This window comes from Halyomorpha halys, unplaced genomic scaffold (genome assembly GCF_000696795.3).
Source record: "Halyomorpha halys isolate HHAL.00 unplaced genomic scaffold, Hhal_1.1 Scaffold923.1, whole genome shotgun sequence".
Lineage (NCBI taxonomy): Eukaryota > Metazoa > Arthropoda > Insecta > Hemiptera > Pentatomidae > Halyomorpha > Halyomorpha halys.
The window spans coordinates 366,051-379,258 of record NW_027112702.1 but is presented as its reverse complement, the minus strand read 5'-3'; the positions used below and the strand labels follow the sequence as shown (position 1 = coordinate 379,258).

Below are 13,208 nucleotides of genomic sequence, written 5' to 3'. Positions count from 1 at the left end.
TATATATATGATGTGAATGAGTTGTATAATCAATATTACCGTTGTCTAAAATATGAAATATTTTAACTATTTTAAGTAATAAATACATATATTAAAATATGTGTTGATTTCAGATACTGAGGTTGAAAATTTAATGGTTATTTTTGCAGCAATTTTTTGTAATATATTCTTTCTATAAAGCCAAATATTAGTTGTTTTATGTCCTTTTTTTTCTTTATTTCCCCTTAAGTTAATACAACTTACATTATTATGTTTAATTACGTAATTATATTTAATTTTATATATTTATAATTTTTATATTTAATAATTATTCGAAGTGTGTGTTAAAATTATTGTATTTATTATTTGCAGCACACGATGTCAGACCAGAAGCAGGTTGTGCTGAGAAGTGTCAACTTGAAGTCAAGCGGCACATACAAGTGCGAAGTGTCAGCTGAGGCACCCACATTTTCATCGGCATCATCCGAGGCACAGATGACAGTCTTGTGTGAGTCTTTAATTTTTTAATTTAATTTTATATTCTTTTATATATTTTACAATAATTATAATTTTTTAATATATCTATATTTTTATAATTATGTTTAAATCCCTGCTATTCAGAAGATATTGCTATATTTAAACCATATCAAAGGAATTATATTTAATTAAATTAAGGGTATATATCTACACAAATGAGCTGTATGTACATTTAATATATTTCCATTAGGGCTAACAAAATGTTAATAATACTATAATTGCTACAAATTATGTTATATAATGAAAATTTACTATGATATTCACTAGGAAATTCCATAATAAACTAAGGTGGTATGTGGATTTAATATTACACGAAATTCTAATACTACAGGTATAACATATGGCTCAATTTCCGTTAGAACTAAAAATATCGTGAATATATTTTTTTAATTTAATATTTTTTTCAAGAATAATGAAAATACAGTATTATAAAAATATACAGTTTATATTCAGCCTGCTGCCGATGGTTTCATAATTATTTTGATCAAGTGGTTTACGCAAGATAGTTACAAGTTTACCGTTGTCAACCTTCGTACAGGCGGCGCTTAATAACCTTTGTGAAAGCTGAGCTGCCATTTAACATTTCATTGTAATAGAGAACCAAATCAAGTCTACGTAAATAATGATTTATTTATATAAAGTATAGAATATCCGTTATACACGGATTTCAGCGTGTATATATGTTTCGAGATAATTATCACTGCTCATAAAAATGAACGGTAGAAACTCTCAGATTATAAAATGGATCTTCAAGGCTCTTATAGCACACCTATGGTGAGTTTAAATAGTCTGAAGAAAAAGAGATGCTTAAAATAAATACGACAATACAAACGATATATACAAAAACATCAGTTTTCCATTAAAATATGTTATAATAATATGTGTGTATTTATATTTTTTTATTCTAATTCTGTCTAAATTAGTGGAATAATTTTTTACATAAAAATTTTCTTTTTTTTTTTTATGTGTATACATTTATTACCAACGAACCGGACTAATGGGCCCCACATAATAATTACATAAAAGTTTGAATTACTTTTATCAATTGATAATGGGAAAGGGTATATATTGTCTCTTGTAGAAGCTTTGGCATCGTCCACTAATACTTTAGCCAATTAATTTTCACTAAGAGATTTTTTAAAATCAAACCGGACTATCTTCAAAATTATTGGCACTGTTTAATAAGTGTTGCTAATTACGTCAATGTAAACCAGGGCTCTGGAGGCCAACCTCTCCCCCCACTTTTAGGTCTCAATTTTTCTCAGAAGGAGTGTAGTGTTTTACCAATCCCCTGATATTGATAGGTAAATTCTAATTTGTTATTATTATATATTTAATTTTTTTTTTCAAAATATTATGTGACTGCTTTAAATGGTTCAGAAAAAAATGTTCTCTTCCATACTACAACAGTCGCACTTCCATTTATATATCTATAATATTTTGCCTTACTAAGCAGAATAATTAATTATTTTTTCCACATTGCCGAAAAAATTAATTGATGATATTAAAGTCTGAAACCGGTTATGCCTGGTTCAGACTTAATTATCATCTAGTAATTTAGGCTCTGCAAAGATTAATATCTTGGCTGCAGAGAGAACTGAATTTTATGGACGATGTACTTAATTGCTAACTCTTAGTTCTGCTGTCAACTCCATGGTTGATTCTGAGAGTTGTTCCATAGTTTATAGACCGCGCGGTATTTGACTAATTTTATTGGTTTTTATATGAACTATCTTATAAATTTAGTTGCAATATCAATTATTTCAAGATATTATGGTTTATTGGGCAACTTCAGGCTATAACCCAGTGCATCAAAACATAAACAAAAATCTGAACTTTATATTTTAATTTTAAAAAAAAAACAATGCTAGAAACTAGTGTTTATGTAACAGTTTCACTAAAGAAAACAAAGTGGTGTCACCGAAATCTGTTTTATTGACATAATTTTTCAATCCTAGCTGGTTAAAAGTGAACCTGTACATCTAATAACGTATCCAGAGAAAATGATAGTATTTTTTTACAGTAAACTGGCAGACGCATACGAAGAACAGTAAAACGGTTCGCCATGTACCCTAGATTACTGAGAGCAAACTGTTCGTTGGAGAATACATATAGAAAAATATTCCATTTTTAACTAATAATTATTGATTATAGATAAGTATTTTACGATTGTTTTAAACATTTTTTTTCATCATATCCGAATTTTTTTTTAAGTTAAAAATTTGTATGCAACATGAAACAAAATCTTCCTACAACATCTTTTTAATATTTCTTGAGTTCAAAGTTTGTTTCAACTGTAGTGTATTGACTTCATTTTTTCCAATTAATATTTTTATTTTTTGCCGCAGGAAGATACTAGGACAATGCTTCATATTGACAACTAGCCTGCACTAAAAACAAAAAAGAATATCAATTAGTTTTAATTGAAAATAAGATTAGAGTGTTGTGATAATAAAATATTTTTCATTAATAATAATAATAATAATAATACAACAAAAACTTTTTTTAGCAGTTTTTAAGTTTACTCCCCTAAGGTGGCTCCAGAACAGGATATCAACGCACTTAGTACAGAGCGGTAAGCAGAATCATTTATTCCATATGCGGACCAACCTGCAAAAGACTTGAGGAAAATATTACTGTTGGATTGAAAAATTCTTTTCAGTTTCATCATGAAGAATTTGCCTGAAGTGTTTCACTCCCAGGCTAATCCTGAAATGAACATTCATTAAGTTGATTTAATTAATCGGAGGAAATGGTCTTGAAAATTCTCAGAGAAATATACCGGTATCCCCTAATTGGTGTTGTTCGACTGGCCAAAAATAATTGCATCGTTAATTATAAATGGTCGCTGTAAAACAAAATAATTGCCCCCATCTCCAATAATGAATTATTTTCCACTCGTGCTCAATTCTCAATGTGGCCAATACGAAGAAAATATATTTTTCAGTTTCTCTCTAGTTCGTTATAGCAAAAAAACATCCAAAAAAATACATTATAAAATTAATTAAGTTTAATTTTGTTATTCGTTCCTCTTTCGAGGTAAGTAGTTTGTAACCCTTTTAGGATCACTAGAAATGGGGTTAAGGATTGCACCATTCTTCAGTAAAATTAAGATTTGTCCAAGAGTTTAGTGAAACTCTGGTAAGTTAACGACCTATCTCTGGTCTTTAGTTTTGTTAACCAGGTTACCTAGGATACCTGAAACTGAAATAATAAAAAAAAAAATTGCTGTTAACAAGCAGTTCTTGATGGGAACAGGAGGTGGGGCTGCATTTGCTGAAAAAACATTTAATAAAACCGAAAAAGATTTAATTGAAATTCTTGTGGCTCAGGTACTTACCTTATTGTTGTCAGTAATATAAAATCTGTTTCAACTCCGCAATTCCTATCGCTGAAAAATTCTTCATCCGAACACTGTCAAAAATGTTTGTCGAGGATGGAATTTTTTTTTCCAATATAGCCTAAACATTTAATTCTATGATGTCTCCCCATTGTATATCTTGATCATATTCATTTTATTAAATTTAGAAAAAAAATGGAATAATAAAATAAACTTTCATTAGACAGGAGTTCCAATTGGAACTATATGTAAGGCTCCTTGTACGGTCACCTACTTAAACGATAATCAAAGTTTAAATCTCAGTTTAGCCAGCTATAATTGGCCGGTAAAGCTTACTGCAAGATTTGAACGTTATCTTTTCTATTGCAGCTGATAATTACTGAGTTTATCCAAGATTTCACTAATCATAGCTTTAACTGTGATAATAGAGTGTAATAGAGTGGGTTCAGGGATCCTCAGGTCGATTGTGTAAATATTGTATATTAAAGTGTAAATGTGACTAGACTTTATCATTATGTTGTTTTATATATTTATTTTTTCATACAAATAGTTTGATTATGTTCATTTTGTTTGTCCTTCTGCTTGTATATATTTTAAGAGAGAGTTTTTTTTTCATTTATTTTGATTCTTATTTTATTTTATTTTAGTATGAATGTGTTCATTCGTCTCTATTACCTATTGCCCACAAATGTGTGGCAAATTGTAATATCTATCAATAAATATTATAAAAACAAATTCTCTGTGCAAATAAATTAAAATAAAGCAACATAGTGGGCTAGTTAGTATGAAGTCTACACATCAATTCAGAAAATACATTAAAAAATGATGAACTCTTTTAACGTTCCTAACTACAGAGATATCTCTCTACTTTCTTACTCATGACAAAAAATAATAATATAATTAGTCAAAAGATATATTACAGAAGATAACCATACTCGGGGAGGAAGTTAGCTATCACTAAGTGCTTTCAGAAGAGGAAAGTTCACAGTAAACAAAATATTCTTCCTCCAAACATTATGGTACGTCATGGAGAATATGACATGACGACTGACCATCTGTTCATAGACCGTGATAACTTATAATAGACCTATTCAAAGCTATAAATGACCTTGACATCTCAGATAAGCCAATAAACCTGATTAGACTCACGTCAGATTTTTGTAACAAATTACCGTACTCCGCTTAATAAAGGATTAAGCAGATGGAATTTGTTCAACCAAGTTGTTGTCCCGGGATATTTTTCGTATGGATCCCCACCAGATTATTTTCAGAACGACTTTGGTATGTTAATAAAAATAAACAACAAACTAATTAAATCATTATTTGAATAATTATATGAATTGTAACAAACATGCAAAAGGAAGATTTTATAATTACATGATTATTGATTATAAAAATATGAATTACTTCTTCAAAGTCTTTTTCTTTATGTATTTCTGTATTTCATGTAGTTTTTCTTTATTTAATTCTGATGACATCAATATAAACTGCTTTTTTGAAGCAATCTTACTTCTCAGGATATTCTAGTTGTAATGAATTTATAAAGATCATTAGGGGCCCCATGGGTCGTGTGGCCCTAGGCACTAAGCACGTACATAAGCAATACAAAATTTCAAATAGTCCTTTTCACTGTACTTCTATAAGTCAAATCCAAATTTATAAACGAAATCTTAGTAATAAGGCAGCATAGGAGGCGATTTCTGTAGGAATTCCATTTTCCAGAGTGCCTGTCATTGAGTCCATTGCCTTCATTAAGCAGAGAATTAAATTGTAAAGGAAACAAATGTCACTGATAATAAATTAAGGGAAATCAGAAGTGACATCTCCTTTGGATATCATCTTCTAGAAGAGAAGGTGATTTTGACACGCCTTCGAATAAGTCATACATACCTGACCCACGGTTATCTTACGGCCAGAGATTCACCAGCAGTATGCCAAACCTGCGGAACGCGACTTACCGTAAAACACATATTAAGGGAATGCCAATCATACGACTCCCTCAAATGTTAATATAATTTACCAGCAGTTCTCTATTCCACTTTGGAGGATAACAAACTGACTTGATAAACTTATTGAGTTTCTTAATCACTCCAAGAAGTTTATTATGGAAGGAATGGTATCTGGTTCTGGCCAAATCGGCAACATATGGAACATTGAAGTCCTGATGGATGACTTAATTTGCGACAAAGTAAGGAGCATTAAGGATTTTACGAAGGATTTTAGAATGTAAGGATTGGATTTGGGAGGAATTTGATGGTTTAGTGGATCCCCAAAATAAATACTTAATAAAGAATAAAGACAGGGAATTGTTTCAATGCTAATAGAAACTTAAGTCTTTGATTTTTTTTTTTTTAACTCGTTGAAGTGAAAAAACATCCAAGATGAATATAATCTATTCCATATTTTTCATTTTATACTCATCTTGGAAGTTTTTCATCTTGACAATTTAAAAATATTAATATAATCAAACTCAAATAATAATCAAAAAAGAAAATCCAGATCAAATATCTCAGTTTTCTAATATACTAAAGGAAGAACATTTGAACAGAAATAAGAATAAGATTTTTAACTTCTTTATGCTCTCCAAATTAAATCAGGAGAGATAGGTTATCCTGAAAGTTACCAACCTATTCTAGCAAGAGTGGGAAGGCCGACATTTATTTAGTGGGTCCACCACAAAATAAAAGTCAAACCACCCAAGCCGGATTCAAACTGGCGTCGCAGCTGAAACGAGAATAAGGTTGTATCGTAACCCACTCGGCCACAACAGCATGTATTCCACTTCATTACTACTCAGCTAGTGCAAACCGATCAGAAATTCAAAATGAAAAATTTACAACTGTTACCTCAAGTGATCACTATCTTTCTACTGTTCTTTAGTGATATTAAGGGAAGAAACATGGCCTTAGGTTTTTGAAAATAACATGCTGATTGGTGCGAAGAAAGATATGACCACTAAGGAATTTAGAAGGATACTCCACGCAGAAGTGCGTGACTCGCATCTCTTAAATATAACTGATAACATCCCGACAGCAAAAATGAGCTTGCGAAGCAAAATGATCCAATCACCAAGGATATAAACTGTGCTATCAAATATAATGCCAAAAAATCACAAGTTATCAATAAAACTTTTAAAATACTCAATAAAAGCAATTTAATTATGTCTTACCATTTTAAGGGTTGTTAATAATACTTTCTTTATAAATACACCTACAATTTTCTCGTTAATTACGAAATATGTACTAAAAGCCGGGGGCGAGAAACGGCAGCGTATTTGGATATTCGCTGTAACTTGAATTGTGCCAATGTTAGTTCTCTTGTTTCATTGACCAAACTCTAACCTGAATGGAAAATGTATCGGTTGTTTCCCTGGAATGTAATTAACAGAACCTTGCTTAGAGGGTTTAATTAACAATAGTTTCTCATCTAAGAGAATTCCAATTTATAATAAATGAAATATGTTCATTATTGAGTTCTGATGAAAAATATTTTTTCAATCTTTTAAAATTACACTCTAAACGAAAGTGGTTTAAAAATGATGTGTGTTAGACTTTAAATAATTTAATATGAATTTAAATCATCAAATAAATATTTTTGATATCTATTACTTTTACTGGGTAGTTTCTCTACATACTATATCATATCATTATCATTGTGTCATTATGATCAAATTTACTTATTGTATTTTTTATTCAGTTGTAAATATCAATAAATAAAAAATAAAAAAAATTGACAGATATTTAGAACATTTAACAACTAATAACAACAGTTTGTGGAGACACACTAAGCGTCTCTTATGAGGTATCAGTCCCGTTGAGAAAAGATGATGGAACTTCGACTTGTTGGGACAGACACAACTCCGAAATATTTTCCGAAAATTTTTCAATTCCTCATAGATTTAACTGATTTAAACACTACGCTAAAATCTATAAATTTTTAGAATCTCCAGTTCCAATAACTCTTCCACCTATATCCTTTATTGATTCTGAATTATTGTGATAGATTATGAAAATGCCCAAAAAGGAGGTTCCTGGTTACTACTTCATCACCACTGAGCTAATTTAAAAAAATCCCCAGAAAATCGTTAGTATACCCAACAACCCTATAAAATGCTATCTTACAAATAACTAAATTCCATCGTCAATGGAAATGCTCAACGATTTTAATGATAAATAAACCTAACATAAACCCAATTCTTATAGATTTATTAGTCTTCCTCCAGTCAACTCCAACATTTTTGAAAAGTTATTACAAGAACTTCATCTCTTCTGCTCTTGAATTAAATCAATAATTTTCTGGGGCATTATTGGAAGTGACTCGGGTGTTTAGTAAACTATAAAACTATGTAAAACTATAGACCTTCTTCTTGGACTAAAGCCAATTTTCTTAAGCACTTACCGTTTAGTTTTCCAATCATTTCTCTATGACAGCTTCTTCTCTGTCCTACAAAGCTTAGCGAATTCATCAATCTAAACCATATCTGTAGGAGTCCCTCAAAGTTTTATCCTGGCCCCACTTTTGTACTTTATATTAACATATGACTTACCGACAGACAAAAACATACTAACTGCAACGTATGGCACCTTACAGGCCACACTAAAATGGAAACATAATATAGACAATATACAGGCCTGGTTTACACAATAGAAAATAAGGATATCCTTCTCATTTTTGTTTTGTTTTCTTAACCTCCTTTATTATTCAGTTCATAAAATACATACATACATAATGGAAATGATAAATGTATACTATTATAATATTACCTTGGATTGCCGGATATCCTTCTTGGGGGGACCCGCCACACTGTACCACATTTGAAATATTTGTTTAAAATGGGAAGAGAAGATTTTAAGATAGTTAAATCGATAAATATTTAAAAAATGCCTGAAATTGGAAAACAGGATGAACGAATATAGTGTCACATGTCATATTTACTCTACTACACGCAATCTGTCCAGTTTACACAGAAACACTTTATACCACAAACGAATACCGTGAATTACGTTGGACTTATTTATGACAGAAGGTTATTATATTCCATACTACAAAGACATTCTAAATTAACCCTCAGGAAGAAACGTATTCAATTATTTACTAAACCCTTATGGACTAACGCTACTAAATTATAACATAGTAAATTGTTAAGGGAGTCTTTTCTCCATGAGATTATGTCCCTACATTATAAATTATTTAAAACAAATTTAATTGTTAGAATAACCCACAGGCACATCAGGCAGATCTGGTAATAAAGAAAAGATTATTATGCCCAACACTAAATAAAAAAAACAATTTAAGTTGTGCCACAAAGTTAAGCAATTATATGTGAACACTTAAGTTTCTTTATAAAAGAAAATATTTATTTTAAAATGGTTAATATTCTTTTTATTTAACAAAAAAATAAATAAACTTATAACTATAGGGTTGGGCGCTTCTCAATTATTTGATTGGAAGGAGCTAGAAGAAATCGTTCGCAGAGCTATCCTAGGTAGCAGTGGAAGGCTAGGAGGTGGGTTATAGCCCGTGGAATTGGATTTGTTCGGCTGTGGCCAGTATATCATGTTTATGGTCTCACTACCAGAGTGCTCTTTAGTGCTAGCTATTAATATGATGTAGCCCTGATAACAGTTGTCATTAGCAACGGCGCTAGGATGGTAGCCTACGCTAGATTAATGCTATCCTCTTGTTCTATCTTGAATAAGGATATTATCTACATCGCTGGAGTTAGCAAGCAGCTGTGGATCGGGGCGCAAGATAAGTAATGGCTGTGCAAGAAGGTTTAAGTTTACCGATGGTCTGGATCGCACAAAAACGAATGTTATCATACCTTCAATAAAAGCTCGAATGCAGGATAATATTTTATGACTTTATATTATAAATAAGGAACATAAAATACCCTTAAAATTAATCAATTACGAGCAAATCTCACCTAACGGACACCTCTCTCCAACGAGCAATTTCCATATACTTCTTCTTGATGTATAGTAATTTCAATCCCTTTGCAACGGCCAGCCGAATTTTCGACATTGGGAGATATATTTACTCCTTTCAACGTTCAATTGGGTAATGTTAAAAATAAAGAAACTATCTTTAATATTATTATCTTTTGATATGGATTAGGATAGCTCAGTGAGTAGGGCGCAGTATGGAGGAGGTAAGTAAGGACCGGGAATAAGTATTGGTTTAAACAGTTAACAATAACAACTAGCTTTTGACAAAAACAAATCAATTATATTCAGGAATATTGTAAAATTAGCAAAAACTAGGAATTGTCTTGGAATTATTTCGTAGATAAAATAAAAAAATGTGTTGCTAATTACCAATTACCTGGGTTTAAATAAGTTCTTGGTTATTTTTTATTCCACATCTTACCTTATCCTGAGACCACTTTATTCTTAAAATGAAGTTTAGGTTAGGATAGGTTTGTAAAGGTTACCATACTATAAATCCCTGGAGCCTGCTCAAGAACCCTATGACTACTAATTATCCCTGAAGGTTCCTATATCATATATATTAATTAATACTTTTTTTTAAACCCATTAATGTACCTTCTCTGCCTTAGGCCATGTATTTTTTGTAATTCAATTATATTTAATTTTTTTAAATTAATTATAACTATTAAATTATAAATACTACTTCGTAGCAAACTAATGACCTCATTAAGACAGAATAGAAAATATGATGGAACGTTCTCCCATTATTTTGAACCGACGTCATTAGACCGCAAGAACCCATATTATTACTTTCCCTTTGCAAGGCCTGAAAATATCAAGTTATGGCCGACCTATTCTTCCTTTACAATATAAGGGAGAGTAGAAGGGTGGGGTATTATTTTGAATAGCGCTATGTTGGATGAGTATAGAGAATTTTCTATTGTCATGAACTGCGGTGTATTCTCAAAGACCTCATTCTCAGAGATATATTAACACGTTTTGGGCTTATAATACTCCTGTAGAAACATTATAATAATATTAATAACAGAATCATAAAATATTTTAATTAATTAAATGATTGTTCATGGGTATTTTTTTTAGTGATAATATTTTTATGACAATAATAAACAGATAATATATATATCATTACTCTCATATTTTATTTGTTATCTTAATGATGAAGATTGTGCAGAAAACACGCAAATAAAATTTGTTCTTTTATCTAATAAACAAGTAATTATTTATTTAGTCATATGTTGTTTATCTAGCGCACTTTCTATTGAAAAATATAATAATAATTCACTCAGAAAAATGTCTCGAAAATTTAAAAAAAAATGTAGTAAAATCTAAAAATGTACTATAATTCATTGAGGTTCCAGATTTCAGTCAAACTGTGAAGGAATTCAATTATTATTTTAATCAGGAGTTTGTTGAACAGCCTGTCTTATGAAGTACTATACTATACTGTTTATATGTTACAAGTACTATACTAGTCTATCAGCAGCAACCGCTCTCCATCTTGTAACACCTTGTAAATCTTGTAAAGTTGGCACAAGTCCGCCTCGTCCAGCCATCTCATTCTGGGACGTTCTTGCTTTCGGGTACCGCCTGAATTTTAAAAAAGCAGCTTCCTTGGCAGACGAACCTCCTGCATACGCTACACATGCCCGATCCTCCTCAGCATTCCCTTTTTATTACACTTACTATGCCAGGCTGACCAAACAGTATTCTTAATTCTTCATTTTTGGAGAAAAGACTATATACCTGGGAAAGAAAGATACTTAGAAAAATATATGGACTAGTCTACTCTGATGGAGAGTGGAAAATAAGGAAAAAAATAAAGCCTATCTAATAAAGTAGGTACAAAATTCTTCAATGAGTTGGGAAGTCGAAGAGGTTCGGCATGATCCGGCATAAGATTCCTTCTTCTTATTTTCAGTGTTTTGATCTCTTCTTAAGAGATTGGAACGTTGTAATCATATATAAAGAAATAATCGTTATATGTTTTGTTTTAAAAAGTAAGATAAGAAAGGCCCCATCGGAGGGCGGATGTGGTTTGTCCGTGCCGATTCATAGGTTTTAATTAATTTTATAATGTAGCTCAACTGTGTTAAAAAGTGAAAATGAATCAATCAAATCCATCTTTGTTATTTGGATTTTTATTTATTTTTGGTATTTCTCATTTTTATTTATGAACTCAGTGATTTTCTCCCTGCTAAATATCAATGAAACGTCTATGTTGTTTAACAGTATAATATGAAAAAGTATGATATCTTCCAGTGAGTTTCGAATATCCCAGTTTTCTTTTAACTGAGTGAATCACTCTTTTCTCCCTGTTTGTTTTTAAAATCTACTAGTGATTTTTTTTTATATAGTTTCTTTTATAATCCAGTTATGCAATGATTTTTGGATCAGATATTTTTTTTCTCACCCTTCTATAAATTGTATTATCTCTAACAATAACCAATTCACAATACAAAAATAGGAATGTGTATACAATATTTTTTTTCCTACCCTTCATTCAAATAAATTTTAATATTTTAAACATATGTATACATAATATATACGGAATACAAAGTAAACAAATGTCCTTTCTTTCCTGAAGGACATTTTAAGGTAGGTTTTGGGATCCGCTGTGGACAGGGGAAAACTGTGGCGCTTACTCACCGTCTGCGTTCTATGTGCCTTAAACTAATGTATACAATAATAAAGATAAGTATCCTTACATTGTATGAAAGAGTCAGATTTAACGAGAGAGAAATTTTCGATACGAAAAAAATCCTATTATTCTGAATTTATCGGGAGAAGGCTATTGTTTGTTAATTTGTAAGACTATTAATACAATCAGCTAAAGAGTGGCTTAGTTAATAATGAAAACTTGGTTAATAAAGTTGTATAAAATGATAGTGATCTTTATAAATTATAAAATGTTTGATAAAATTGAAAAAAAAATTCAGAATTGAATTGCAGTGTATATTGTTTTCCCCCCGATCTATGAACATATCTGTTATGGGGGTGGTTCACTGTACATTTTGCATGTAGTAGCAATGTGTTTCAGTGTCACATATGCGTTTCATGTTCCGATAAGTGGTGGTTACGGTCCTAGGTCAAGTAGAGCACAATTTTATCCTTTGGGTATCTCAAATAAATAACTATTTATAAATCAGGGGATTTCTTATTACGACTGCCGACGATGAGCGTCTATACCTGAAATATTAACGCATTATGGAACAAGCATACCTTAGTAAGAATGACATTCTCAAAAATATTGAAAGATTACTATAAAAAGTTAGAATACTCGTAATAATAAATGAGGAAAAAGCCAAGACTCCGACCTTGAAAAGCCATTTAAAAATAAAACCGAATAAGGAAAATATCAAAATAGATAAACGGTTCATTATGTTGTAAGGAGGAATATATAT

The 13,208-nt window shown here is 30.9% G+C and overlaps 1 protein-coding gene across 1 annotated transcript in view; it reads left to right on the top strand.

The window, feature by feature from the left end:
• LOC106687190 (uncharacterized) overlaps positions 1–13,208 on the top strand; it is a 141,324-nt gene that overhangs the window by 28,422 nt on the left and 99,694 nt on the right. The window contains exon 2 of the mRNA XM_014430924.3: positions 352–487. Coding sequence (XP_014286410.3) covers positions 352–487 — 136 coding nt within the window. The remainder of the gene's footprint in view (positions 1–351; positions 488–13,208) is intronic.